The 27,622-nt window shown below is 45.1% G+C and overlaps 1 protein-coding gene across 8 annotated transcripts in view; it reads left to right on the top strand.

Moving 5' to 3' along the window:
- Positions 1–27,622, top strand: part of Nf2 (NF2, moesin-ezrin-radixin like (MERLIN) tumor suppressor) — an 86,263-nt gene that overhangs the window by 54,244 nt on the left and 4,397 nt on the right. For 4 of the 8 annotated variants that reach the window (XM_071614877.1, XM_071614878.1, XM_027956022.2 and 1 more), the window contains 7 exons: positions 422–496; positions 4,113–4,226; positions 7,085–7,207; positions 8,909–9,126; positions 10,635–10,740; positions 13,525–13,652; positions 16,274–16,439. In XM_071614877.1, coding sequence (XP_071470978.1) covers positions 422–496; positions 4,113–4,226; positions 7,085–7,207; positions 8,909–9,126; positions 10,635–10,740; positions 13,525–13,652; positions 16,274–16,439 — 930 coding nt within the window. Of the gene's footprint in view, positions 1–421; positions 497–4,112; positions 4,227–7,084; positions 7,208–8,908; positions 9,127–10,634; positions 10,741–13,524; positions 13,653–16,273; positions 16,447–18,111; positions 18,525–27,622 lie in introns of those variants that run through there. The other 4 variants (XR_003585471.2, XM_071614879.1, XM_071614876.1 and 1 more) reach the window with 2 other exon arrangements.

Below are 27,622 nucleotides of genomic sequence, written 5' to 3'. Positions count from 1 at the left end.
GCTGGCCCAAGCATCCCTTCCTCACAGCCACCCAATATGGTACAGAAATCATACCTTTAGGATCCTGAATTTCCAAAACCCCAGACTTGCTATTCTCCATTCTCCTAATGCAGTGAGGCTTAGAGCCTGGGAACTAGGAAGCCAGGACAAGACATAGCATCATGATGGACCATGGCCAGCGTGGTTGCTGCTTTTGTGGAATTCCCAGTTGGTGGTAGGAATCTATGCAATCAAGCTGAACTTTTTCCTCCTCCCCCTCCTCCTCCTCCTCCTTCTTTTGTAGTAGTAGATAGACAGCATGCCTTTATTTTAAGGCGTGCTAAGGATCAAACCCAGTGCTTCACACCTGCTAGGTAAGCACTCCACCACAGAGCTACAGCCCTAGCCCCAAATTGAACTATTTTCTACTTTCTTCTTTCAGTTTACTATTAAACCACTGGATAAGAAAATTGATGTCTTCAAATTTAACTCCTCAAAACTTCGTGTTAATAAGCTGGTAAGTTGAGATACTGATTTTCATTATTAATAACTATAGCTTTTCTAAGAAATTGAATTTTTGTGGGGGATCAATACTAGGGATTAACCGAAGGTTGCTTTTTTTCCCCTTTAGTTGTAGATGGACACAACACCTTTGTTTTATTTATTTTCTTCTTTGTGGTGCTGAGGATTGAACCCAGTGCCTCACATGTGCTAGGCAACTGACCACTGAGCCACAACCCCAGCTTCCCCATTGCTTTTCCACTTAGCTACATCCCTAGCCCTTTTCGTTTTGTATTTTTTTATTTTTTTAAAAATTTTAAATTGTTATATATGACAGCAGAATGTATTACAATTCATATTACATATATAGAGCACAATTTTCCATCTCTCTGTATACAAAGTATATTCACACTATTTGTGTCTTCTTCATACATGTACTTAGGGCAATGGTATTCATCTTATTTCACCATATTTTTTTACCCCCTTACATTCTCCCTCATTTTTTATTTTAAGACAGGGCCTTGCTAAGTTGCTGAGGCTGGCCTTGAACTTGGGATACTCCTACCTCAGCCTCCCAAGACACTGGGATTATAGGCATGTGCTACTGCACCTGGCTTGAATACTGTTTTTTGATGAATATCAGAGTGACATCTTTGAGGTGTAAAATGAGAGCTCACCTGGTACACACCTTTCTCTTTACCTGAATTTACAGAGTCAAACCTAAATTTTTCCTCCCAGTTCTGGGGAGCTTTAACTCAGGGCCTTGAACATGTTGATATACACTATATCACTGAATTATACTCCCAGTCCAAAACTAAGTTTTGAAAATGATTTTTGTGGAGGTACTTCATATATATATATATATATATATATATATATATATATATATATATATATATATATATATAAAGCATAATTATATATCAAGCATAAAGAATAACAAAATGAATACTATTACTCATGACCACATTTAAGAAATAACACATTTCTGCTGGGCATGATGATACATGCCTGTAATCCCAGTGCCTTTTTTCTACATTGTTCTGTAAGATTTATCTATGTTGATACTTAAAAAAGATATAGTCTGCTAGTCAGGCACCATGCTTGTAATCCTAGTGACTTGGGAGACTGAGGCTGGAAGAATGCGAGTTCAAAGCCAGCCTCAGGAAAAGGGACGCACTAAGCAACTCAGTGAGACCCTAAATAAAATACAAAATAGGGCTGGGGATGTGGCTCAGTGGTCGAGTGTCCCTGAGTTCAATCCCTGGTACCCCACAAAAAAAGACAGTCTTTTCATTTTAAATTCTGTATAGTACTCTATTATATGGAGATAGACATATATATATATATATACACACACACATATATACATATATGTATAATATATGTACTTTTTAAAAAAATTCTTGATTTTCTTATTAATAATGGACTTCTGTACTGTTTTAGCAGGCTGCTATGAACATTCTTGTCTCTGCTTTCTGGTACACATAGGCAATAGTTTCTCTAGAGTTTAGAGTGTATATATAGAAGTATAGGGCTTAGTATGTATTCAGATTCAAATTTATGACACTTTTTTTTTCATATTTTTTAACTGGTGCATTATAGTTGTACATAATATATTGTTTTTTTCAAAGAAGGTAAACGGAATAGATTTACAGACCCAATAGCAGTAAGTGAGATTTCTTTTTGATTGGTATCTTCAATACTTATGTTATCATCTTTTAAATTTTCTTGCCAATTTTGTATATATAAATTATATTTCAGTATCTCTATCTCTTTTTTCCCCCAGAGATAGGGTGTCAAACCCAGGGCCTCACACATGCTAGACAAGCACTCTCCCACTGAGTTATATCCCTAACCCTCAATGTCATATCAGTTTGCATTTTTATAATTACTAATGAAATTGAACATCTTTTCATATATTTTTTGGCCAATCTTATTTCCTGTTCTGTTCAATTCTTGTTTCTTGTCTTCTGGCCAGTTTCCTGTTAGGTCATTTATTTTCTTTATTGATTATGTCTTCTCCCAGCCTGTGTCTTGTTTTTCTTCTTCTTTTTTTAATAGTATCATGACTAATAAAAAATTGTTTTTTAATTTTATTCTTTTTGGTACTAGTTATAGAACCCAGAGGTGCTTTACCACTGAGCTACATCTCAGCCCTTTTCATATTTTATTTTGAGACACAGTCTCACTAAGTTGCTTAGGTCCTTGTTAAGTTACTGAGGCACTTTTCTAACTTGCAATCCTCCTGCCTCAGCATCCTGAGTTGCTGGATTACAGGTGTGCACCACTATGCCTGGCCTAAAAATTTTTTATTTATTTACTTTTGAAATTTTAATTTTTTGTAGCTGTAGATGGACAGCATGCCTTTATTTTATTTGTTTATTTTTATGTGGTGCTGAGGATTAAACATAGTGCCTCACACGTGCAAGGTAAGCACTCTGCCACTGAGCTGCAGCCCTAGCTCCTATTTGTTTTTATCTTTTTTAAAAATTAATTTGTTTATTTTTGCATTACAATTCTTAATACACCTTTATACCACAATTTATCATATAAGGTATGTTGACACCAAATTCACATCTTCATACATGTGTTTGAATGAGGGTCTCCTTTCACCATCCATGCTATTCCCCTTCTCCCTCCTGTTCCCTCCCACACCTGTTCCCTATCTAGAGGTAATCTTATCTTTTATTTTTTGTACCAGGGATTGAACCACAGGACACTTAATAACTGAGCCACATCCCCAGCCCCGCCCCCCCCCCCCCTTTTTTTAAATTTTGAGACGGGATGTTTAGTTGCTTAGAACTTCACTGAATTGCTGAGGCTGGCTTTGAACTTGTGAGCCTTCTGCCTCAGCTTCCTAAGGCGCTGGGATTACAGGCATGCACTACCATGCTCAGTTCTAACAAGTTTTTAAAATTTTAATGCAGACAAATATAAAAATATTTTCCTTAATTATTTGTGCTTTTATGTGCCTTACTTGGCATATCTTCTCTTCCTATGATTATAAACATTATCTTCTATATTTTATTATTTTTTTAATATTAATTTTTTAAGGTATAGATGGACACAACACAATGCCTTTATTTTTATGTGGTGCTGTGTATAGAACTCAGGTCTCGCCCGTGCTAGGTGAGCGCTACACCGCTAGCCACAATCCCAGCCCCAACATTATCTTCTAATCACAATTTCTAGGACTTTATCTTTGCATTTAAGTTTTTAATCCTTCTGGAATCAATTTTTGGTGTATGGAGTGAGGGAGGGATCCAACAAACTTTTTTTTCCACATGAATAACCTTTTGTCCCAGCCCAACTTACTGAATGAGCTTTCCTGCCCTTCCTAATCTGCAGAGCCATATCTTGGCTTAGGAGAGTAAGGTGTACAGCTAGAAGACATGATAATTGACCTTTCTCCTCTTTCCACTTGTATTTTTACCTCTTAGCTTATCTGAGCTGTCTTCATTTTGCGTGCCTACAGAACTAAGAGCACTAGAAGCTGTCAGCATGCTTTGCCATTTTACTCCTCAGGTTTAGTGCCACTCACCAGAGGCTGTGATGCTGTAGTGTGACTGGTCTGATAGGCAGAAAAGTAAATTTGTGGGTTTAACATTTCTCATGCTCCATGCCCACAGATTCTTCAATTATGTATTGGGAACCATGACCTATTTATGAGGAGAAGGAAGGCCGATTCTTTGGAAGTTCAGCAGATGAAAGCCCAAGCCAGGGAGGAGAAGGCTAGAAAGCAGGTGAGCAAGACCTTATTTTAAGGATGATGTCACTGCTTGGTCAGTCTTGCCCTGGAAGGTAAGGCCGGTTGTGGACTGATAGAACCATTTGGCCATGGAGATGCCTGCTCCTACTTCATCCCTGTTGGATCTTTTTTTAAACTTTATTTTTTAACTTATTTGTTTATTTTTATGTGGTGCTAAGGATTGAACCCAGTGCCTCACATGTGCAAGGCAAGCATTCTACCTCTGAGCTACAACCCCAGACCCCTGTTGAATCTTTATTAGCTAATACCCTGTTGATGGGATGTCAGTTTTAGAAATGAGCAATAAATTCTAACAGCCGTGTAAGAGAAATATCTGTACACTTCAGTGAAGTTAAGTGTGATTAACACAGGTTTGGATGAGATAGCTAGTGTTCTTTCATCTCTCCATCCACCTCGCTGGCTAGCTTTCTTTTTGCCTGTCTGTCTCCTTTGCCTGGCCTTCTCCTTTTCTAATTAGATGGTGATGGAATACATGGCAGCATTTCAGTGCTTGCTGCTGGAATACTAATTAGACTCTGGTCACACTTCCTCACTGCAGGTCAGCCTGGGTGCACATCACCCACTGTGGGAGGTGCGGAGAGGGCCTATCAGCAGACTGGACGAGCTGCATCGCTGTTTTCTACTCGTAGACCTTCTCTACTCACCAAAACCCACACAACTAATTTGAGCCTCGCTGCTGAGAATATCAATTGTTTTTGGATGAACTGTTAGATAGAGTAGTGGCAGCTGCAGTCGGCTGCCCTCCGGACTAGCAAGCTCAGAGGTGTAATGATTAGTCTGTGTGCTGCTCTCTGATTTGGGTACCCTGGAGAGCTGGCTTCCAGCCCTGGAATTGAATGTGAAATGCCCAGTTTGATCCAGTGGGCTGTTAGCTCTCCATCTCTTTGCTTTCTGGGAGAATGGGCTCAATGTACTCTTTGGGATGCTTTAAAGGTGATGAGATAGGTTTTGTTGGGCAAAGAAATGCTCCTGGCCAGCATAAGGTCGTAGTGGCAACTTTAAGAAGAGCTTCCTTTGACCTCTTTCTCAGCAGAGCAAAGCTTAGAAGTGACAGATTTAAAGACATAAAGGAGGGTGTAGGCTTTGGGCCCTGGCAGAGAATAGCATGACTACCCCTTGGCCTGTACTGCCTATAGGACAGCAGAGGCATGACCCAGGCATCTGGGTAACCAAAGGTCAGGGGACTTGACAGGTCAGAGGGCTCCATGGCTCAGTAGAACAGTGACCCTTGGAGCTGGATCAGTCACTTAGTGTGTGACTTAGTTTTCTCTTCCATCAAGTGGAGCTAATGATGCCTCTTGTCTTTTCTCAAATCAAAGGACATATTGTGCCTGAAGAAAGTCTTTGTAGGTGATAGACTGCTTTGTAGATGGGAAGTCGTTTATTATTGGGGTAGAGGTCTCAGGGAAAATATAGTGCTGGGAACTGAATGGGGCTGCCTGGGCCATTTTTTTTTCCCCAAGAGGAAGATAATAGAGATGGAAATTATAATACGATGGAAATTAGAGAACAAATTGGCCATGCTTCTCATTGACCGGCAAGAAGAAAATTAGAGAATTTACAGTATTTTATTACTTATCTTTGCATTATCCTTTCGAATTTCAGTGCATTTTTTTGGCTTTGTATTTAGAAATGCAGCAGCCTACCAGTGGGGCATAGTGGCACAGGGCTGTAATCCCAGCTACTTGGGAGGCTGAGACAAGAGGATCACAAGTTCAAGACCAGCCTGAGCAACTTAAGGAGACCCTGTCTCAAAAAAAAAAAAAAAAAAAGCTGGGGATGCAGCTCAGTGGTAGAGCACCCCTCAATCCAACAATGGTACCACAAAAATGCACATACATAAAAAAAGAAAATTTTAAAATATTTTTAGATAAAATACCTTTATTTTATTTATTTACTTTTGTGTGGTGCTGAGGACCAAACCTAGAGCCTCACACATGCTAGGCAAGGACCTACCACTGAGCTACAGCCCCAGACCAAGAAATCTTGTACTACTAGAGTTTGGGATAAGATTAAAGCAAGAAGGTAATAATTCACTATGCCTTCATTATTTAAGGCAGAAAATAGCACAGTGATCACTTCTAGCTTTTGCTTTCTGGACTCAGTTCATATTCTGGGATCACAGAGATGGTGCTGTCCCAGTCTTGTTCCCCTTATTAAGCTCGGCAGGTAGCCCAATTAACACAGTGATCTAGCGGACAAGGGAGGTGACAGTGGCTTTGTACCATTGCCTTAAGGATGCCTGGCTCAGAAGTCGCCTCTGCGTGGGGCTGTGCAGAGCTGTGCTGTGGCTGCTGCAGCTTCCACCTGTGAAATAGTTGCATGAGCCATTGATGCTTGACACACAGGTCCATCTTCTCTGTGGGCCAGGCAGGAACGGAGTTGTTGTGGGTGAAATCAGAGATGTGTGAAGAGTCTGTGTGGATTAGAAATGGTGAAGTGGCTCATCTGAGAGATGAGAGAGCTGAGAGCTGCTCCATCTCAGGGAGGAGGAACCTGCGTCACAAACCACCAGCCACAGGGCAGAGCCACATGAGGTTTCCTAACTAACAGGGGTGTTATAAGGGCACTTTGTGGAAGAATGCTGCTTCTGTCCAGATGGAGACCAAGCTTGGTTTTGTTGTTGTTGTTTCTTCATTTGTTTGTTCACTAGTAGAATTTTTTTAAGGTACACAGCTTTCAACTCTGCCACTGGTTTAGAAGTGACAGAGAGCAATGGTTAAGTTTGCCCCAAGAAAAGAGATTGGTCCTCGAAGGAGAGACTCTGGAGGCTGGGCATTCTTGGGGTGCTGGAGCATCATGATTCACCCCTGCTCTTGTTCACCCCTCCAGATGGAGCGGCAGCGCCTAGCTCGAGAGAAACAGATGCGGGAGGAGGCTGAACGCACGAGGGATGAGCTGGAGAGGAGGCTGCTACAGATGAAGGAAGAAGCCACGATGGCCAATGAAGCACTGGTGATTTTCTGAGGGTTGGGGTCCCAGGAGGTCACATGGGGACTTCTGGAGGGAGCCTCCTGGGGACTGAATTAGCAATATTTGCTTTGATACACTTTATTTCAGCTTTTATTCCCCTGTTTTGTTTTGTTTTTTTCTTCAGTCCTAGGGATTAAACCCAGGGCCTTGTGCCTACTGGGCAAGCACTCTACCACTGCAGATGCAGCTACATCTTTTCATTTTTTTATTTTGGGAAGAGCTTTCACTAAGTTGTCCAAACTAGCCTTGAATTTATGATCCTACTTCTTCAGCCTCCCGTGCCAGACTTTATTTCAGCTTTTAAAAAGGCAGTGCCTTTTCTTTTCACCTGTTTGCCAGAAACAGGTTTAGGTTGAGTTCATGTGCATCCAGACTCTACTTTTACCACAGGATTACCTTTAAAGCAGCATTATTTGACTTTGGCACTACTGACATGGGGGGACCTCTCATCTGGGGCTGTCCTCTGCATCGAAGGATGATTAGCATTGTTTCTGGCCTCTACTTCCTAAATGCTAATAATACCACCTTAACTTTCTTTTTTTTTAATTAATAGTATCATTATTTTATTATGTTTTAAAAATCTGCTAGCTAATAATATATGGCAATATATAGAAGTACAAACTTCATAAGTACATGATGAGTATTATAATCCAATTGATAATTATATGCATCTTACTGCAAGAATGGATTTGTATATTTATGTATTTATTTATTTATTTTTGCATTATAATTCTTAATGAACCATTATATCATAATTTATCATATCTCTGATTATATTAACCTCCATTTGTGACAATCAAAAATGTTTCCAGGGCTGGAGATGTAGCTCAGTAGTAGAGTGCCTGCTTAGCATGCACAAGGCCCTGGGTGCCTTTTCCAGTATTGAGGGGTGGGGTGGGGTGGTGGTGGGTATCTTCAGACATTGCCATGTGCCTCAGGGTGGTGGGGGACAGAGATAGAACCTCTTCTGTTTTGTTTTTGGTTTTGATACTGGGGATTTAACCAAGAGGCACTTTACCACTGAGCCACATCTCCAGCCCTTTTTATTTTTTATTTTGATACAGAGTCAAACTGAGTTGCTTAGGCCTTTGCTAAGTTGCCGAGGTTGGCCTTAAACTTGCCATCCTCCTGCCTCAGCCTTCTGAGTTGCTCCATCTCGTCCAGCCTTCCTCTTGTTTCTTTTCTTTTCTTGGTCGTGGTGGGGTACCAGAGATTGAATCCAGGGTCATTCAACTACTGAGCCATATCCTAGCCCTTTTTGTTTTAAGTCAGGGTCTTGTTTAAGTTTCTTAGGGCCTTACTAAGTTGCTGAAGTTGGCTTTGAACTTGCAATCCTCCTGCCTCAGCCTCCCGGCCTCCTCTGGTTTGGAACCACTGATTTAAAGAGAAAGAAGTACAATGTTTAAGTTTAAGTTGTTTTTCTCCCTCATAAAGCATCAGCCTTAGTTGAAATGGGTACTCAAAAAAAGTGCCCTTTATTTTTGTTTCTCACTGATGGAGCCCAAAAGGCTCTTCTAAATATTTGGGGGATGTGACATGTCATCTGTTTCATGAGTGCTGCTGAGGGGACACTTGGTGACAGGGCCCGAGGAGTCCAAGACTGGTTCTTGCTGACCTGCATGTTCCAGGGCAGATCTGGGCAGGAGGTAGGAACCCAGTCCAGCTGAGCACACTCCTCTCTAGATGCGGTCAGAGGAGACAGCCGACCTGTTGGCTGAAAAGGCCCAGATCACCGAGGAAGAGGCCAAACTCCTGGCCCAGAAAGCCGCAGAGGCAGAGCAGGAGATGCAGCGCATTAAGGCCACAGCCATTCGGACAGAGGAAGAGAAGCGCCTCATGGAGCAGAAGGTGCTGGAGGCTGAGGTGCTAGCACTGAAGATGGCTGAGGAGTCAGAGAGGAGGTGAGGGGGGGTGTCCTGGAAATTTGGGCCTGGCTAAGGGACTCTCTCTCCTTGAGCTGGGTGGCAGCCATCCTCAAGCTGCTTCTCCATTGTGGGGCAAGGATGGGGACATTCCTTCCTGGACAGGGTTGGGTAGCTGAAGCTGTTGGAAGGACCCAGAAACAGTTTTTTTTTTTCTTTTGCTGAGTAGACCTCTCTGGTCCTGCATCTGTGATAAACCCCTGTCTGTCTGATAATCATTTTTGCAAGAGAACCTCTGAGCATCTCCAGACTGCTTTTAGTCAAGGAAATTAAAAAAGTCATTTTTGTATTTAAAAAAATGTGGTTCTTTCCTCCTTTTTATTTGGGATGGTGGTGGTGATGTGGGAAAACAGAGGTTATTTATCTTGAAAGGGAAATTAGGCATCTGAAGTCCCAGCAGCCTTCTTAGTAGATAGTGGGGAGAGGGAGGCAGGGTTCTCCTTGGGACCAAGTTGGGAACTGTTGAAGGGAACTGCTGTTGTCTGTACTTTTCAGAAACTATTCTAGGATCTGGATTGTTCTGCAGCCTTCAGATAAACACTGGAACATTCCCCACAGTATCTGGCTGTATTGATTTAGAACACTTGAATCTGGCTCTTAGGCACCAAGGTTCATTCACTACGATTTTCCCCATCACTCTTTGCGTGTCATTCTGGAGAAATGGTTCCTGGTGGCTGGCCCTGTCCTGGCCCCCTTTCTTTCTATGTTGGTCACATTTGCTGTGAGTGTTGGATCTCAGTCTGGGTCCCCACAACAGGCCTCACATGCTGCCCCTAACATGTGTCCTTTAGGGTGGGGATCTGCACCAAGAAGCAGTTGCCCTCAGTGGCAACTGCCTTCAGTGGCAGATTTGATCTTCCTGCCTGAGGAAAGTGGGTGCTTAACCTGCGACTCTTTTACTTGCAGGCTGTGAAGAAACATTCTTTCCTATTTTTGACCTTTATGGTCTAATATAAGACTTTTGGGAAAAAAAAGACCTTTGCTCTCCTGTGTACTTCCTTTGCCCTGCCCACTGTCACCAGAAATAAGCAAATGTGCCTCTCGCTCCTCCCCAACTTCCTACCTTCCTCTGTCTCCACCTATTACAGAGGTTTTGTTTTGTGTTTTTTGATTTTGTTATGAGATGGGATCTTGCTATGTTGCCCAGGGTGGCCTTGAACTCCTGGGCTTAACTGATCCTCCTGCCTCAGCCTCCTGAGTAGCTGGGACTACAAACATGTGCCTCTGTACCTGGCTGGCTTGCAGAACTCCTTGTTTGGCTCTTCTCCCCACTGGCTTCTCTCCCAGTCTAGAGTTACCAATTGAAATAAATAATGCCCAGGAATGTTGACCTTGCTTTGGGAGTTCTGACTTCCTGTAAATGTCACTGTCCTGTTATCCTCAAAGTTAACCCATGTCCCTCCTCTCTAGGGACTGGGTGAGAGTAGGAGTATGCTCTTTCTACCTGTTCTTTTCTATGGAGCTGACATCTCCTTCTTCCTTTACAGGGCCAAGGAGGCAGATCAGTTGAAGCAGGACCTGCAGGAAGCCCGTGAGGCAGAGCGAAGAGCCAAGCAGAAGCTTCTGGAAATCGCCACCAAGCCCACATACCCGGTGAGCCTGGTGGAGGCTGCCAGCCTGTGATTGCTTTAGAGACCTGGTGATTTCCTGTCCCTCCCAGCCCTTGGTTCATTTGACAGTGCCTTCAGGGTGACCATTCAAGTGAACACATGATCGAATGCAGTCAGGAGGGGCTTTTGGCCTTGGACTAGTTATTTACCTCTCTGATTAGCTAGATAACCAGATAAAAGACAGTAACATAGATAATGGGCAAAAGGGCCTTCTCCAGTTCTGGAATTTACTTCAGAGTGAATAACTGCCATGCAAGAACCAGCTGCCAACCTCAGTTTTGTGGACAGGGCGACAGACTTCTGCTAAATTGGGCCACAAAGTAAATAGAAGCTGCTTCCCTTCCTTTCCTCTGTGCAATCTTCTCAGCAAACTTTCTTTGCATACCTGTTCTGTGTCCACATAATACCACAAACGTGGAAATCTGTATCCAGATAGATGTGCACAGGTGCACAGAATACAGCCCAGCCTTGGAGGCAGGAGAGGCTCAAGATAGCATCTGAGCTGAGTCTTGGGGTAGGAGCCGGGACTATCCAGATGGGAAAGAGACAATAGAATGTTCTGGGCAAAAACACAGGTGCACCCACAGCACATACACACAGTCCATTCACCTGCATGGCACCAACACACACACTGCACATTCAAGTACACAGCACACATACATACACTGTGTGTGCGTTCACAGCACGTTCACACATAGCACAGATGCAGGTGGGGTACAAGAGACAAGCTGCTTGGGGTTTGGGATGGGGGATGTGGGAGCAGTTTGCTGGTTGTCTTTTACTGTGTTAACACCCTCCCTAAGCCAAATGTGTGGCTCCAAACAACCATTCATTATACCTCTCACAGCATGGTGAATTGATTTGGCTTAATGTCTCAGGTTGTCTCGGGTGGTCACAGGTGACACAGAGACTGGGGTCACCTTGAAGGCTCAGCTGGGCCCTCAGGATGTGTGTGTTTAAAACTTACATTGGGGCAAGCTATTCTAAGATATACCTCTTAGCAATAAACCCTGAAGGAGATCATCATATCATTTTTTAAAAATATTTTTTAGTTGTTTATGTGGTGCTGAGGATCAAACCCAGCGCCTCACACGTGCTAGGCAGCGCTCTACTGCTGAGCCACAACCCCAGCACCCCCCCGCCCCCCCCCCCCCCGCCATCAGTTTCGTAATCACATTTTATGGTACAGATAGGTTGTAATTTATCTAACCAGTTCCTTATGATTGGGTATTTAGTATGTTTCAATATCCCTGAATGCATATCTTCATACATACATGTGTGGCTATGTTGGTAGAATAAATTCTTGTAAATAGAGTTGGGTAGTCAGATGTTCAATTTTGGTGTGCTTCAATGAGGTTGTGCCAGTTTCTGCTCTCTCCAGTGATGTGGCAGCCAATGCTTATCCTTTCTGGAAGTTTTTATGAAGTATAACTTATATACAGAGAAGTACCCAAATTGTGGCTGAACATGATGAATTTTCATAAAACAACCCATGTACCCTGCATTCAGATCAGAAAACAGAATGTGTTTTGGACCCTCACTAAACGCCAGTTCCGACATCCTCCAGACACACCCTGCCTTAGGCCTTGTTATTGTCACAGATGAACATTTTGAGGCTCCGTTCTTCCCCAGACACCATCCTGGACTCAATACAGGATCCAAGGATAAAAAAGAGAAGGATCCTACCCACAGGAAACTTGCAGACAAAGAAAACAGAATACACAGCCAAAAAAGAATCTTTCAGGGCAGAATTACTGAAAAGGCCCATTACAGAGTTCCCCGCAGTGTTAAGGGACAACATAGTGAGAGACTGAGGGATTTAAGAAAGCCCTTGAAAGAGGCACAAGGAGAAAGGGCACAAGGAGAAGTGACACAGATAGGCATGAGTACAAAGATGGAGAGGCAACATGGCTCAAGGGACAATAAATAGTAGCATTTACGATTTAGTAGGGTGAATAGAGGGAGGTAGGGAGGTAGACTGGGGCTGTGTTTTAGAGATCTCTATGCTCTGGGATGAGAAAGTCCTAAACCAAATCTAATGACTTCATTCTATACTTTAAGCCATCCTCCAACTCCGTTTTCTGAGTCCCAGCCCCTCAGCAAGCTGGCATTGTCTGGTCTGGGCCAGTTTCCTCCCCGGTCTCCCCACATACCTCTGCACACACCCAGCACTCTGGCTGGACACTCTCTGCCTTACCCACTGATGTGCCTCTCACCTGGTACCCTTCTCCTTGTGGCATATTCTGATTCCAACAGAAGCAGCATTTCTTACAGTACACCTCCTCCAGCCCCCCTGGCCTCTGTTCACTCCCTGGCTACAGTGTTTATCTTATTTAACTGTGAGGATCTGTGAACACATCTGTTTCCTGAATAAGACCTGCAGCTGCTCAGAGCCAGGGATGCTGTCTTGCTCTGTGTGTCTCCGGCTCTTAGCACAGGGCCTGGGAGTTTCCTAAATGAAAAAATGAATGGGTGGGCTAGGGTTGTAGCTCAGTGGTAGAGCACTTGCCTGGCATGCGTGAGGCATTGGGTTTGATTCTCAGCACCACATACAAATAAATAAAGTGTCTTCAACAACTGAAAAAAAAAATTTTTTTTTAAGTGAACGGGAGTTTGTGTTTGGATTCAGCTGAGCATGAGAACAGTCAAATGTGAGGGGAAGAGGGATGATTTTCCTGTCTGTGGGACCATTCACCTGGCAGCATTGAATGTGGAGGGTTTGTTCTTGTATAACTGAAACTTCCTAATCTGAGCTTTTTCATTATAGCCCATGAACCCAATTCCAGCACCGTTGCCTCCTGACATACCAAGCTTCAACCTCATTGGTGACAGCCTGTCTTTTGACTTCAAGGATACTGACATGAAACGGCTTTCCATGGAAATAGAGAAAGAAAAGTATGTAGCTCCCTGTGCCCTGCTTGGGGCAGCCATGAACAAGATGCAGTGGATGTGAGCCTAGGGACACAAAGGGTTGCTGTGGCAGCCTGTCACTAACTCCTGCAAAGATTTGCTCTGTTGTCATCTACTAGAGGATGAGTTTCCTAATTAGAAATTAAAGACGACAGATCAGCAGTCAATTTTACAGGATAAAAATAACACTTGATTGGTGGCTTGGAATTTATAGTGGCTCAGAACCTCGACTGAAGAATAGGACTGGCCGGGCACAGTGGTAAAAGGACCGGGCACGTAACACATGCAAGGCCCTGCGTTCAATCCTTAGAACTGAAAAACAAAAAAAGAACAGGACTATTTTGTCCGGGGTCTCTAAGTCAGACTGCTGCTGTTCCTGTCCTAGTAGGCTGTGGTTTTCACCTGGTCACATTCTCCAGTGACTCAGATCTGTGTTGGTTCCCATGGCCAGAATAAAGAGAAGAGAAGATACTCGGGCTGAAGTCTCAGGAAAGCCAGTGGCTGGAATGGGCCAGCTCTGCTGCATTGGGCAGCCCTGAGTGGAGTTCTGGCATGGCCTGACCATAGCAGCTTCTGCCAAGCTGCCCTCCACCCCTAACACCATGTGAAGGAGTTAGAGAGTGGGGCCCAGCATTCTAACACCTTCAGACTGGTGACCTGGTTTCAAGACATGAATTTTGGGAAGTCAATAGACAAATGTAGATTAGATATAGAGAGGGGTCATGCTGCACAGGAAGGTGAAGTGAGGGAGCCCTCATTCCCAGAGCTGGAGGTAAACTGGTTAATGATGCCACAGCTGTCAGAGAACAATCACAATAGCTACCACACTTTATCAGGTTATTTGAGATTTTTGTGTCATTTAATTCCTGCTAACAATCATCACACTGACATCAAAGGTTTTCGTGTTCCCATTTTATAATGGCTTGGTTTAATGAGCTCACCCAGCATCATGCAACTGGAGGAGCAGACCAGTGGTTGAAAACCCTCACCCATGTGTGGCATCCTCAGGATAAGCCTCTGGGAAAGTGCCTCCATGGAGTCCAGCAAGCCAGGCTCTCTTTCTCTTCAGTCCCTCATATTCAGGGGACAGCAAAGAAGCCAGTGACCGAGAGCCTCTTATGGAAGCATCTGCTGTCTGCACTCCTTTCACTCTTGTCCAGCTGTGCATATTTATGTGGTTGTGATCCATGTGAGGCTACATCCTGTTCTGTGTCCCGCTGTTTTATAGTTTGTATTTTCTTACTGTCTTAGTATGTTTGGCTGCTATAACAAAATACCTGAGGCTGGGTGGCTTATAAACAGAAGAAATTTATTTATCACAGTTCTGGAGGCTGGGAAATCCAAGATCAAGGCACTGTCAAACAGAGTGTGAGAGCCCACACAGGTGGCGCCTTCTTGCTGTGTTTTCATGTGATGCACTCACAGGTACCAGAGGACTCTCTGGAGTCTGTTATGTAAGGACACAAATCCCATGATGAGAGTGCCACCCTTCTGATCTAATCACCTCCCAAAGGCTCCACCTTCTAACACCTTCCCATTGGTGATCTGGTTTTAAGATGTGAATTTGGGGGAGTCACAGACATTCATTGTGTGTGTGTGTGTGTTTATTGATCTACTCTAATTTTTTCTTTCTATCTATCTATCTATCTATCTATCTATCTATCTATCTATCTATCTATGCATCAATCGTGCTGGGGATCGAGCTGGGACCTGTAGCACTTGTTACTCTTGCACATATTGGCAGAGCCCATCTTCTAGCCATGGTTATCCCTTCAGAAGCCTCCTTCACATACGTGTTGCATAGTTTTCCAGACCATTCCCTTGTCATTGGACACTTCAAAGGCAATTCCTAGATTTTTACCATTTTACATACTGTTGCTCAGTGTATCTACTTGCAGGTGGGGGTGGAGATCTTCCTTTCCTTGTGTTGGCTGAGTGAGCTTCTGTCCTCTTTAGGAGAGGAAGTCTGAGAATAAGTGGGGCATTATGGTCTATCAGAAGAGATCATTTGAATTACTTCTTCAAGAATGGCTGAGACAAAGAGTGTTTGCGGTGTTAGGAATCTTGTTTTTTTTGTGCAAAACTGAAAGCTATCTTTGACAAATAGTAATTGTAGAGTGCTCTATAAGAATTTACAGAGGGCTTTCTTTCCTATATTGTGTGTGTGTGTGTGTGTGTGTGTGTGTGTGTGTGTGTGAGATACTGGGGATTGAACCAAGGGGCACTTTACCATTGAGCTATAGCCCCAGCCCTTTTAATTTTTATTTTTTATTTTAAGATATGGTCTCACTAAGTTGCTGAGGCTAGCTTGGAACTTGGGATCCTCCTGCCTCAGCCTCCTGCATTGTTGGGATTACAGATGTGTACCACCATGCCAAGCTCCTGTACTTTGTTTAATCCTGACCATATAGCCCTGTGATCATTATTCCAATTTTACCAATGAGGAAACAGATTCATTCATTGCATTTAAGTGACCAGCCCAAGCTCCCATGGCTGGCCTATGAATGACCTTAGACCCTGGCTGTGCAGCTTGTGGGTCACAGACCATCTCACCTATGCCTCAGGGTTAACCTGTGCCCTGATCCACAGTGTCCTCTTGCCTGCAGAGTGGAATATATGGAGAAGAGCAAGCATCTCCAGGAGCAGCTTAATGAGCTCAAGACAGAAATCGAGGCCTTGAAACTAAAAGAAAGGGAAACAGCTTTGGACATTCTGCACAATGAGAATTCGGACAGAGGTGGCACCAGCAGCAAGCACAATACCATTAAAAAGGTACCCAGTCTCTTGGCTTTTACTGATCAGGATATTCATTAGCGAAATGTGAGGTTGGCATCTGGTTTCCTCAGGAGGCGAGTCATTAGATTGTTGTCATTTTTTACATGTACTTAGTTGAGGAAATTTTTCAACTCCTGCCAGAAAAGGAATTTAATTTACCAGCGACCGTGAACCCACTGGCTTGATGGAAGTGAAACTTGTGTTAAAAGCTCTGATGAGATGAATCCCTGATAGAAGATGGGTTTTGATTCATCATTGAGCACTAAGCGGTTCTGTTTTTTAAGCCAAGGGGAGTTATGCCCAGGGAACTGCCTTGCTTAATGAGAAGGCACAATGAAGAATGGAGTCCCCTCTAGTCTTTTTGCATTTTTAAGTGGCAAGGACTTGATAGAGAAACCATATTCTGAATTTTCAACTTTTTTCATACTTGAATTACCTAGGAGAACATTAATGTTTTAAAAAATGAGCTTTCATCTATGAGGCTCACAGTAGGCCGTCTTCCTTGCCTGATATTTGAAGCTCTCGGCATTTTAGATATTTAGAAGTTAAGTTCCATACATATTATCAGCCCAAGAGCGTAACTCCCTTATATATAGGCAAAGCAGAAGGTCTTTACTGGCCAGTTAATGCTCTGTTTTTAACTGATAGCATAGGACCAGGTTTTACTATAAAATAGGTGTGTGGGTTTTTTTATTTTTTATTATTTTTTAATTTTTTGTATACCCCTGAGTATATCCTCACCCCCCTTTTTTTTTTGAAACAGGGTCTAACTAAGTTGCTTAGGGCCTTGCTAAATTGCTGAGGCTGACCTCAAATTTGCAATCCTCCTGCCTCAGTCTCCCTAGTTGCTGGGATTACAGGCATGAGCCACTGAATCCAGCTTAAAATAGGTGTTATTAAAATAAGATTGTTTATTGGGTTTAGATGATCTTAGAATTAATTGATCTGGTTCAAGTTTTACTCTTTACCTTTAAGGTGTTCTCTAAAATGGTCTCCCAGTTTAAGGACTGTCTCTGTTTTCAGTGGTTAAGCTGTGACTGAATCTGCCTGTCATCGTTGATGGGTACAGTAGGGAACTCCCACTTCTCTCTAATGACTCCAGTTACAATTGGCATCAGGTAGAGAATCACTTTTAATAGCATAACCTAGAAGGAAAGGCATTTCCACGTTCTTTGTTCTTTCCTCTGGTTTCTGTCCTTTCTTGGATATCCCTTCTAAAACAGTTATTAAAGTGGTTTCCCTTTTTTGTGTGCGGTGCTGGGGATTGAACCAGGCAAGCACGCTACCACTGAGCCATATCCCCAACCCAAATGAAGTTATTAAAAAGTTAAAAGGAGGCCTCTACCACTAAGCAAAGAGGTAAAATGATAATTGGGCCAATGAGCTAGTCCACCTTTGAGGGAGCTTCCTCAGACCCCACCCCACGCTCTTGTCACCTGAGCACCGAAAGTGGTCTCCTCTTTGCCACTGCTGCTGTAGTGAGCTGGACCTTCAGCCACGAGAACTTGGAGTGCTGAAGTTAGAGAGACCTGTTTTCAAGCCATTAAAACAAGCGAAGTCACTCATCATTATTTCAGGCCTGTCTGAGCATTTTGCAAATGGCACATGTGGCATTGTTGATATCACAGGGTATGTTTTTGTTTTTCTTCATTTTATTTTGCTGGTTTAGCCTCAAGCCCAAGGCAGAAGACCTATCTGCATTTGAGCCCTCAAAGTAGGTTATTCCCAGGTACTCTGTCTGTGGTGATGGTACTGCCCTCTGTGATACTAACCCATGCATGAGCTTGCCTGTCTCTGTCCTCGGGCCACCAGGAGCCCTCCTGAGGGCAGGTGAGACCTGGGTACTGGCCACAGCATGCTTTGATCTGAGAGCAGGCATCCACTTTGTGGGGCCAGGCCAGTCTCCAGAGCCCAGGTGGCTGCCTTGTTCTGAAGAGCATGTCACGGGACTATAGGACTGGTTGTCCTTCCCATTTTGTGTCATTGTTGGGCTGGGAAAGGTCATGGCTTCTTGTCCAGTCAGGTCTGTCTAAAAGCCCTTTGTCTTGGTGATGTACTCCTTCGATAAATAACCCTAGCATGGAAGTGGGGCCAATTCCGGTGCTTTCCAGACTGTGTCTCTAACTGAAGATCACAACCTATCATGTGGTGGTAAGCTCTGCAGGCCTGTAGCCACACCTGGCAGCTTCTGGTCATGGAAGGGAGGGGTCACCCATGCTCACTCATTTTCCTTTAGAGCTTTCCCATTCACTTTTCAAGTGCAGCAAACTCAGAGCATAGGGGTTTCATCTGTCAGTCTGGTGGGCTGCCTGTCCCATCTCAGCTCTTAAGGCAGCTTAGCTTCAACTTCTCTGCAGTGTGGAGTGGGACTGTGCTCGGGGTGATCTCATATTGGAATAGTCCTGTTGCAGGCACCCAGAAGATGAGCGATCAGTGGTTGTTTAGTGAATTAATGGAATGATTGCTGCTTATTCTTCCAATGCCTAGGTGGTGAAGAGAATTTATTTTGTCTGGTAATAAAATAACATCTTGCCCCTGCTTCTCACCTAATCCCTAGTCCCGCCCATGCCAGTAAGCTCTGCACCGTCCGACAGGGATATAATATGTGTCCTTCGGAGTCCTCATTTAGTCGAGTAGAATAAGTTAATCGGAAATTTCTACCCAAAATAAGACCTGGCATAAGATAGATCATATTTATAGTCATTATCTTAGCAAGAGAAGTTAGCTATTAAAGTCCCAGATAGATCTTTAATAAGATGGATTAGAGCTGTCAGTGGTTGCAAGAATACATGGCATGAACCCTGATTTGGGTGTATCTTGAGCCCTGATTGATTTTGAAGACTATTTCTTTCATGCTTCACATTGGTGTTGATATCCTGACACGCACCAGTGTGTGTTCTGAGCAGAACAGTTATGACCAGCATCAGAATGGGCAAGCCAGGGGGATTTCTGTCCAAGTGGTGACCCCATGCAACTAGTACCACAGGGACCCACCATGGTTTCTAAACTTTGGTTAAACAGGAACAAACAGAAAATTATGATTCATTTCGGCCTATACTTTCAGTTTTTCTCTGCATATGATCATACTGTTCATCTGAATATGATTTTATCCTCCTATAATGATGCAGAATATTGAAATGCTCCAGTTTCCTAAATTTTTTTTTTTGTCGGGGGTTGGGGTGGTGGGGGACCAGGAATTGAACTCAGGGACACTTGACCACTGAGCCACATCCCCAGTTCTTTTTGTATTTTATTTAGAGACAGGATCTCACCGAGTTGCATAATACCTCACTAAGTTGCTGAGGCTGGCTGAAGTTTCATTTTTTAGTCAAATTTGTACCATTTATAGAATAGATAGTCAGGTCCTCCATAATGACATTTTGTCAATGGAGGACTGAGTATTCAACTATGGTCCCTTAAGAGTGCATCACCTAGTGACATCATAGCAGTTTGTTTGTGTAAGCACATTCTATAATTTTCACTCAGTGACAAAGTCGCCTAACAACACATTTCTCACAATATGTCTCCATCATTAAGCTATGAGGAACTGTATATGGAAGCATTCATTCATTCATTCGCTTAATGTCTTCTTGTGAACTTGTTTTTAAACATGTTGTCAAGCTCTAGATAATCAAGAATTCTGTTTAATCAAGGGTTAATAAAATGTGGACTTCGCTTACTTATTTATTTGTGGTACTGGGGTTGGAACTCAGAAGCACTCTAACACTAGGCTACATCCCCAGCCCTTTTGATTTTTTTTTTTTTTTTTTTTTTTTTTTGAGACATGATTTTGATAATTTGCTGAGGGTCTTATTAAGTTGCCAAGGCTGGCCTTGAACTTGTGATCCTCCTGCCTCAGGTTCCCAAGTCACTGGGGTTACAGGTGTGCACCGCCACGCCTGGCAGTCTGCCTTTTAATATGACTGGACTCTCAGCATCACTGGATTACATATTGGCAGTTTTTGCTGCACTCAAAATTTGAGGCATGCTCCATTTTCTAGACTTTGGTGGTCCCTGTGACTGGTGACTCCATGACCAGCCAGATATCTGTGCAAAGGTGGCTCTGAAGTCTTGCCTACCACAGGGTGAACTAATGCAAGCCTAGCAGAGGAGAAGTGCCACCTCAGGCTTTGGAAACGTGAGTACCTAGATGTCGAAGGCAGAGTTCCACCTAGAATATCTGGAGATGAGAGATGGAAAGACCAGTGCTGACTTGCAGAGTTTCCTAAACGTTTCTTAACCTGGGTCCAAACCAGCCTATTTGGATTTTTATTTTATTTTTGTGATTTTTAGATCTTAGATTTCAATGGAAGAATGGTTCTCTCACCTACTGCAGTCCAGGTATATAACATTCCTCCTCCTTGTTGAAAAGTTCAGTGTCCGGTGTGGTTCAAGCAGTTCCCATGGGGGCTGTGGAAAGCTGAAGCTAATTTAAGTGTTACCATGATCCCTTAGGAATGCTGAGAGGCTATGCCAGTTGGTTACTCAGGGTTTTACCATTGCTCTGCCACTTCTTTTTCTATAATTTTTCCTCTCTTGAGAGGAATAAAGCCAGGTACTAGGGTATACACCTGTAATCCCAGCTCCTTAGGAGGCTGAGGCAGGAGGATCACAAGTTTGATACCAACCTCACCAACTTAGCAAGGCCCTAAGCAACTTAGTGAGACCCTGTCTTAAAATAGTAAATAAAAATGGTTGGCTCAGTGGTAAAACACCTCTGGGTTCAATCCCCAATATGAAAACACACACACACACACACACACACCACACTACACACTGGGGAACCTGGATTTGTTTCGTTGTCCAAGGGAGCTGCACATGTTACTGGCATCAGCCAGACTTGGGTGGGGGTGGGGCACATAGGATTCCTTGAGTCCTGAGTGCTTTGCCCTCAGATCCACAGTGCTAATGCAGGAGCTGTGCTCAGGTTGGGGTTTAGCTGTGCTGCCACAACCTGGAGATAAAAACATGGTCCCAGACCATGCACATTTCATGGTCTTGCTGTCATCCTCTTTTAAGAGACTGGTTTCAGTCTCTTGGTCCTGGGCTGGCCCAAGGTGCCAGCAAACAAGTGATAATTTTTGTGTCCATGGTCTCAAATGGAGCAGAGGATTTCAAAGAAATCAACAGATGAGAAGTTATGAGGGTTGTGAGGCTTAGAAAGCTTATTTTATTAGCTTTCTAATCAGACCATCTAGGTCCAGCTGTGGTTCCCACTGAGGGAAGAGACGGAACCAGAGGAGGCTTGACATTCATGGGAAGCTCAGCTCCCACTCCTTGATCAGAAAGACATAAAAGTCCAATGTCATCTTCAATTTCTGCTGAGTCCCCTTGGAGATTCAGGGCTGGAGAAGTGAAGTAGAACACTCCAGACACTCAGGGAAGTGATAAATCACAGGGAGAGAGTGAGTATGCGTGAAAGGCATCTCCCACAATTAAAACAAGCAGCCAGAGCCTCCCTAGTGACCCCTGGTGTACATCACCAGCCTCAAAGATGGATGCTAAGTAATTCATGTTTAATATGTGGTTCCTATGTCCAGCCGTCCTTATGACCCTGTAGGCCACTGCATTAGGAACTGGGCATCTTGTCTGGTAGAGCATCCTTGTCCCTGACACAAAAGGCAGCAAACTGGCTTCTCAGTTCCAGAACCTTCCCTTTGTTGTTGTGCTCAAAGGAGGAGGGAAGAAAGAGGAGTGTGGACTGGGGTGAGAGCAAGTTGTGGGCATTGCACACCCAGAAAAAATTACAGTGGCCACCCAGACTCAGCTCCCGGCTCTGTAGGAGCACATGGAAGGCATTAGGAGTCATTGGCTGATGTTAGGAGGGCTCCTCCTAGATGTGACACTGTGGGCCTGTCCCTGAAGGCCATTCCTAAAAACATGCACACAGTTTTCTTGCTTGTTTCTGGTAACACTCTCAAGAGAAAATTGTGTGTGTGTGTGTGTGTGTGTGTGTGTACACACATGTGTGCGCACATGCATGCAATACTGGGGATTGAGCCCTGGGGCACTCTACCATGAAACTACATCCCCAGCTCTTTTTATTTTTTATTTTAAGACAGGGTCTAAGTAAGTAGCTGAGACCTTGAACTTGTGCTCCTGGAATTACAAGCACGCACCACTGCACCCATCTCAATAGTGGATTCTATTGGCCTCTTTTCCAAAGGATGTCAATCCAAGCCTGGTTTTGGTCAAGATGCTTTATCCAGTCAAGCAGTTGTTCTTTGGGAGGTGTTGAGCCTACAAACTGCCTTGCTGGCCTTGGATATTTTATGATTATTTGGAAGTGCCTGAGGCCATTATTGGGCCTTATTTGATGCAGTAAAACATCCCATTTGGCCCCTGGGCTCTGAAGATATGTTTCAGTGCGGCTCTCCACGGGCATCTGATTTGTTGCTGCAACAGTGGGAGGGAAGAGCCGGGATGCAAACTCATTCTGCTGGCTCGAGGTTCCGTTCTTATGAGCCTTGCCATGATTTCTCTTTTGAGATTGGCAATTTAAAAGTGACATGAGTATTTCTGGACCTCTTTCCTAAGGCTCTTCCTCTCAGGGCTGAGTAGACACCATTTAGCCTCCACCTGCCCAGTGAGGTGAATCAAGCCTATTAGTCCATTTGTCAGATGGAAGAACAAAGTAGCAAAAGGCCCTACCAGCCTCACAGCGGCAGCTGAAGACACGGACAGACACATTTCCAGACATCTTTCTGCTGCCTTAGGTCCCTGAAGGATTAATACACAATAGGGCCCCCTGGGTTTTCCTGGGAACATTTCTTTTTAGAGCTAATACCAAATTGGATTTGTTTGTTAGGATGGACGTGGCTTTTCATTCCACCCCTGTTTAGAAATAAGCGTGCAGACAGCCCTGTCCCTGTGCTCATCACCAGATGGCATTTGGGTGCAAGCCATCCTAGCACGACTGCAGAAGAGCTTCATCTGGCCACTTTATAGCAGCAACCCCCTTCAGCAGCCCTACCCCTCTTTGGCTCCAGTTTAGAAGGGGGGCTGCTTACCACACCCCAAACCAAAGACTAGATTGGAATTTCCTGCTCCTAGATGTGGCTGCCACCTTTCTGCTCCAGAGTCTGCTTCCCCCCTGTGGATCCTCATGCCAAACAATCTGCATGTCCTTTTGTATCTTCGCTGTCCCTTGCTCCTTCATTTTCAATATGTAGTGGCGGAGAGGAAGTATAACATGATTTTAGAGCCTGCATTTCAATTTCACTGCATTTTTATGGGACAAGCAGAGTCTTCGTGCCAGGAGTTATTAGGTTAGTATCTAAAATGGGTTCGGTGCTATTGGCATTATTGTTTAAAATGAATTAGATAGCCCCCTCCCCCTTCCTTACCCCCCTCTCTTGGGATGAGTGGATTGAGGCGAGGCCCCCAGAGACTAGTTGAAGGAATCCTGGAACTCTGATTAGTTTTGTTCTCCCAGCTTAAATGTAGAGCTTCCTTTCTCCACTACTGATAGCCCAAGTGGCTCTCTGTCCTACCCACCCCTCCACCCCCTTTTGCTTTAGGAACAAGATTATCACAATGCGGCCTTGTGAATCAATTTTCTCTCTGTGCTGATGAAAGTGTAATTCATTCTTAATCAAGCAGCCTTGCTGCTGCAGGCTCCATGCCGGAATACATTTAGTTACCCTCCCATCACTTTGGGAAACAGTCCCCTAAAAGGACTTTTAGAGGAGAACTAGAGGAATTGGCAGCCTGCCAGCACTGTGGGTCTCCAGCAGGGGGCACTCTTAGGAGCGATTTTTAAGGAGCTGTGCTTCCACGTGGGCCACCAAGAAGGTGAGAGTGCTTGTCACAGATACCTTCCAGGCTTGCTGTCTCCAGGCCCTAGGGACATTTCTCCAGAGCATCTTGATGGGCTGCCTGTCACATAGCAGTGAGCAAGAGCTGGCTGCATCAGATTGCATGCCTGGGTTAAGGAGACCCAGCTGGCGACCAGGTCTTCTTCTAGGGCTGGGAGGAGCTGGCCTCCTGTCTTACAAGGAGACAGATTTGTCTCCTGAATCTGAACTGGTTTAAATTGGGTGTAAGGGCCATTTTTGTCGCATCACATAGTTTGTGGAACAGAAGGAGTCCTTGATCTGCTGAGTGGCTTCCTTTCCTATGCTTCCACAGCTTGGCAGCTGTCACAAACAACTGGTTGTTTGATGGAGCAGAAGGTAGGATGAAAGGTGATTGTGACAGGGTCAAGTCTGTGGATGCTGGGCAGGAGGTAAGAGCCAGCCTTGCAGGTGGATCAGAGGCTCCATAAGATTAAAAAAAAAAAAAGCCCAATAGATCTGCCACAAAGGAAAGGAAGTCATTCTCTTCAGAATGGACTTGGATTAGTGACAGACTTGAACAACTGGTTCCGTCAAGAGAGGACTTAATTCCTCCTGTGTTATTCACATGGCTGATTCTAATCAGATGTGAAGAGACAGCTGGAAGAGAGCAGCAGGTCAGCCTGGGGCCTGGTGAGAGATTTGGTGTTCTTTTAGTCATCTTTAGGAAACTGGCAAGAGCACTTTGGGTTGGAGACTTTGAGCAGGATCCTCGTGGTTTACGGTCTTACCAAAGGAGCAGGGTTTGACTGCTAGGCCTGCGGTGGTTGGATTTGACTATGAATTCTGAAGGACAGTGCTGGGAGGACACGGTCACCATTCATGTGCAGCAGAGCTCTGCTCACTTCTCAGAAGGAGTCGAAGGAGGTCCATCAGACCGGGAGGCCCCACGGATGCAGCCATTGTCAACTGGATCCTGGTTGTGTATCCGTGAGCTGAGGTCGTTCTTTTCCCTAATTGCTGAAATGCAAAGACCTCTTCTGGGTGACCTTCTAGATACACTGCAATGTGCACGTAGAGCCCACTTCTGCCTGGAGACTCCCCCCCAGCAGGCAAGGCTGGGAACAGGCAAGCTATTGCTGTGTTAAAGGGAGCACAAACATCTTTTCTTGAATTCTGGTGACAAGTGGGACTCACGGGGCTTCTTCAGTTCTCAACTCACAGTGCAACATAGGACAAGGCGAGGGCCTTCGCAGGATCATCTCCTTGGTGCCTTGTGGCTCTGTCAAGCAGAGGTGTTGCTGTGTTGTGCAGAGACAGCCAGCCTGGCCACCAGGCAGTAAGACAGACTAAGTATCGCCATGGGCTGGTGAATCTTGGAGTGCAAGAGCCACAGGGAAACCAAGAAGCTTTTTTTAGCTGGTTTTTTTGAGTGGAAGAAGAAGACCCAAAGTTTGTTTTGTGCCACTTTCTCTGAGTCTTTGCCTTCTCTTTTGTGCTTCTGCTTCTGCTGCAACTCTGCTGTAAATGTGACAGTAAGCTTTCCAGAACAGACCCTGCAGTGGCAAAGGCTCCCACAGGTGAGGGGAGTGCCCTGCAGGGAGCACAGTTGGTAGAAGCAGTGGGCAGTGGTGGGAGGGAAGGGGCTCCTGAGTTATCTGGAGGAAAGAGGCCCAAAGCCTTTCCACACAGAACCTCATGGCCTCCCCCTGTGCTCTCCTGGTCCTGCCAGGAAGAGGGCATTTGATGTCTAAGATGAAGAATGCTGTGGGGGGAACTAGGCAGAGGCCATGGTGGGGCCTGGAAGGGTTCCTAGCCCTGGGGCGTAAGCGCGTATTATGAATTCCTCAGACGTTGGGGTTCCTAGTGGAATTGGAAATTGCCAGAACTGTAGTGCGAGTTTGGAAGATGGGGGCTGCAGCAGCCAGATCTGCCTGTGGGTGGCGACCATGGGAGACTCCCCTTGCCCTCCGTCTGCCGCCCTCAGTGACCCATGATGCCATGTCTGAGCCACCTCTGGCCAGTGAGCCTAACAGCCTCCGGACCTTTTGGACAACTGTGATGCCCTCTCTCTCTCTTGCATGGTCAGAATATCAACTTTACTGAAAGCCTTTCCTTTCTGTGAGACTGAAGGCAAATTCCTGGTCTGGCAAGAGAAGAGGTGGGCTGAGCCCTGCCCTGCCCTGCCCTGCAGCAGGGGTGGATACTGATTGGGAAGTGGCCCGCCCACCAAAGAGCACTTAGCCTCCTAACATGCTTGAGTAACTGGAATCTGGCGCTACCAGCGCTGCCAAAACCCTCCCCTGGCACCTCGAGGGGACAGCCAGCACACTCTCTGGTAGCGGATCCAGGAATTCTTGGAGCCAGCATTGTGCAAACAGGCAGGAGGCTCTCGGAGGCCCCCACAGCCTGGGCTCCCTGCCTGGGGAAGTAGCCAGGCCAATGGGGCAGCGCTTGCCCTGTCTCAGAGGCCATGACCCTGCCTTTGCCTGCAGCCCTTCCTGACAAGCACTCTGCTCTGCTGCCCCTGGGAGGAGAGGAGCCAGCGCTGGGGGAGGGAAGGAACGTGATGCTGCTATTAGTAATAACAGCTGCCAGGCTCTCAGCACGTGCCAGGAGTGGCGCTGAGAGCTTCACAAGCGTTTCCCAGTTCCCCTGCAGGTCCCCTGTGAGGAAGGGGCTGACACACCCTGCATGTGCTGGGAACTGAGGCCAGAGGGATTCAGTGACCCACCCAGGGCCACCCAGCTGGTCAGTGGGCCACATGGGCCTTGGGTCAACCATGCTTATGTTTGACTCAAAGTGGCTGTGAGCATGGCTTTGTCCCCTACAGGGCCTCTGCCCCCTAAGGAGCCTTCTGAGGTCTTCTCAGAAGTGTGGGGGAAGCCAGAGTGGAAATGTGGGTACACACCATTTGATTCCAACCCTGAGCCGAGAGGGGTTTTGTCCCAGAAGCTCTCTGGCAATTGAATCTGTCTTTCTGGTTACCCTCCTGGTTCCCATTATCACGGGGCACACAATTGCTGGCCCTTCTCTGATGGCACTGAGGGAGAAGCCCGTCCACATGCAGCTCCCTTCTGGAGGGAGTTCCATTTCAGCAAAGAAAAGCTGTCTCCATTCCATCAGAACTGGGCTTCCAAAGGGCTTCTGGAATTGGTTCCACTGAAGGAAACGGCTCAGATGCCTCCCTGCATTCCGCTTGTTAGTCGGGAACTTCAAGGCCAAAAGATTTGGCAGGATTTAAAGAGTCAGCTCTCAAGCTGTCTCATTTTGAGCTCGCTAATGCTGCCTATCTTTTGATGGTGAAGTGGTTGGTTTAGAGTCTCCCTCCCATGCCCTTTGTAGAGCCCTGGGTAAGACTGAGGGCTCTTCAGATCTGGAGACAGCCTGAGAGGTTGGAGGGTG

This window comes from Marmota flaviventris, chromosome 1 (assembly GCF_047511675.1).
Source record: "Marmota flaviventris isolate mMarFla1 chromosome 1, mMarFla1.hap1, whole genome shotgun sequence".
Classification (NCBI taxonomy): domain Eukaryota; kingdom Metazoa; phylum Chordata; class Mammalia; order Rodentia; family Sciuridae; genus Marmota; species Marmota flaviventris.
This window is presented reverse-complemented; position numbering and strand designations above follow the sequence as displayed.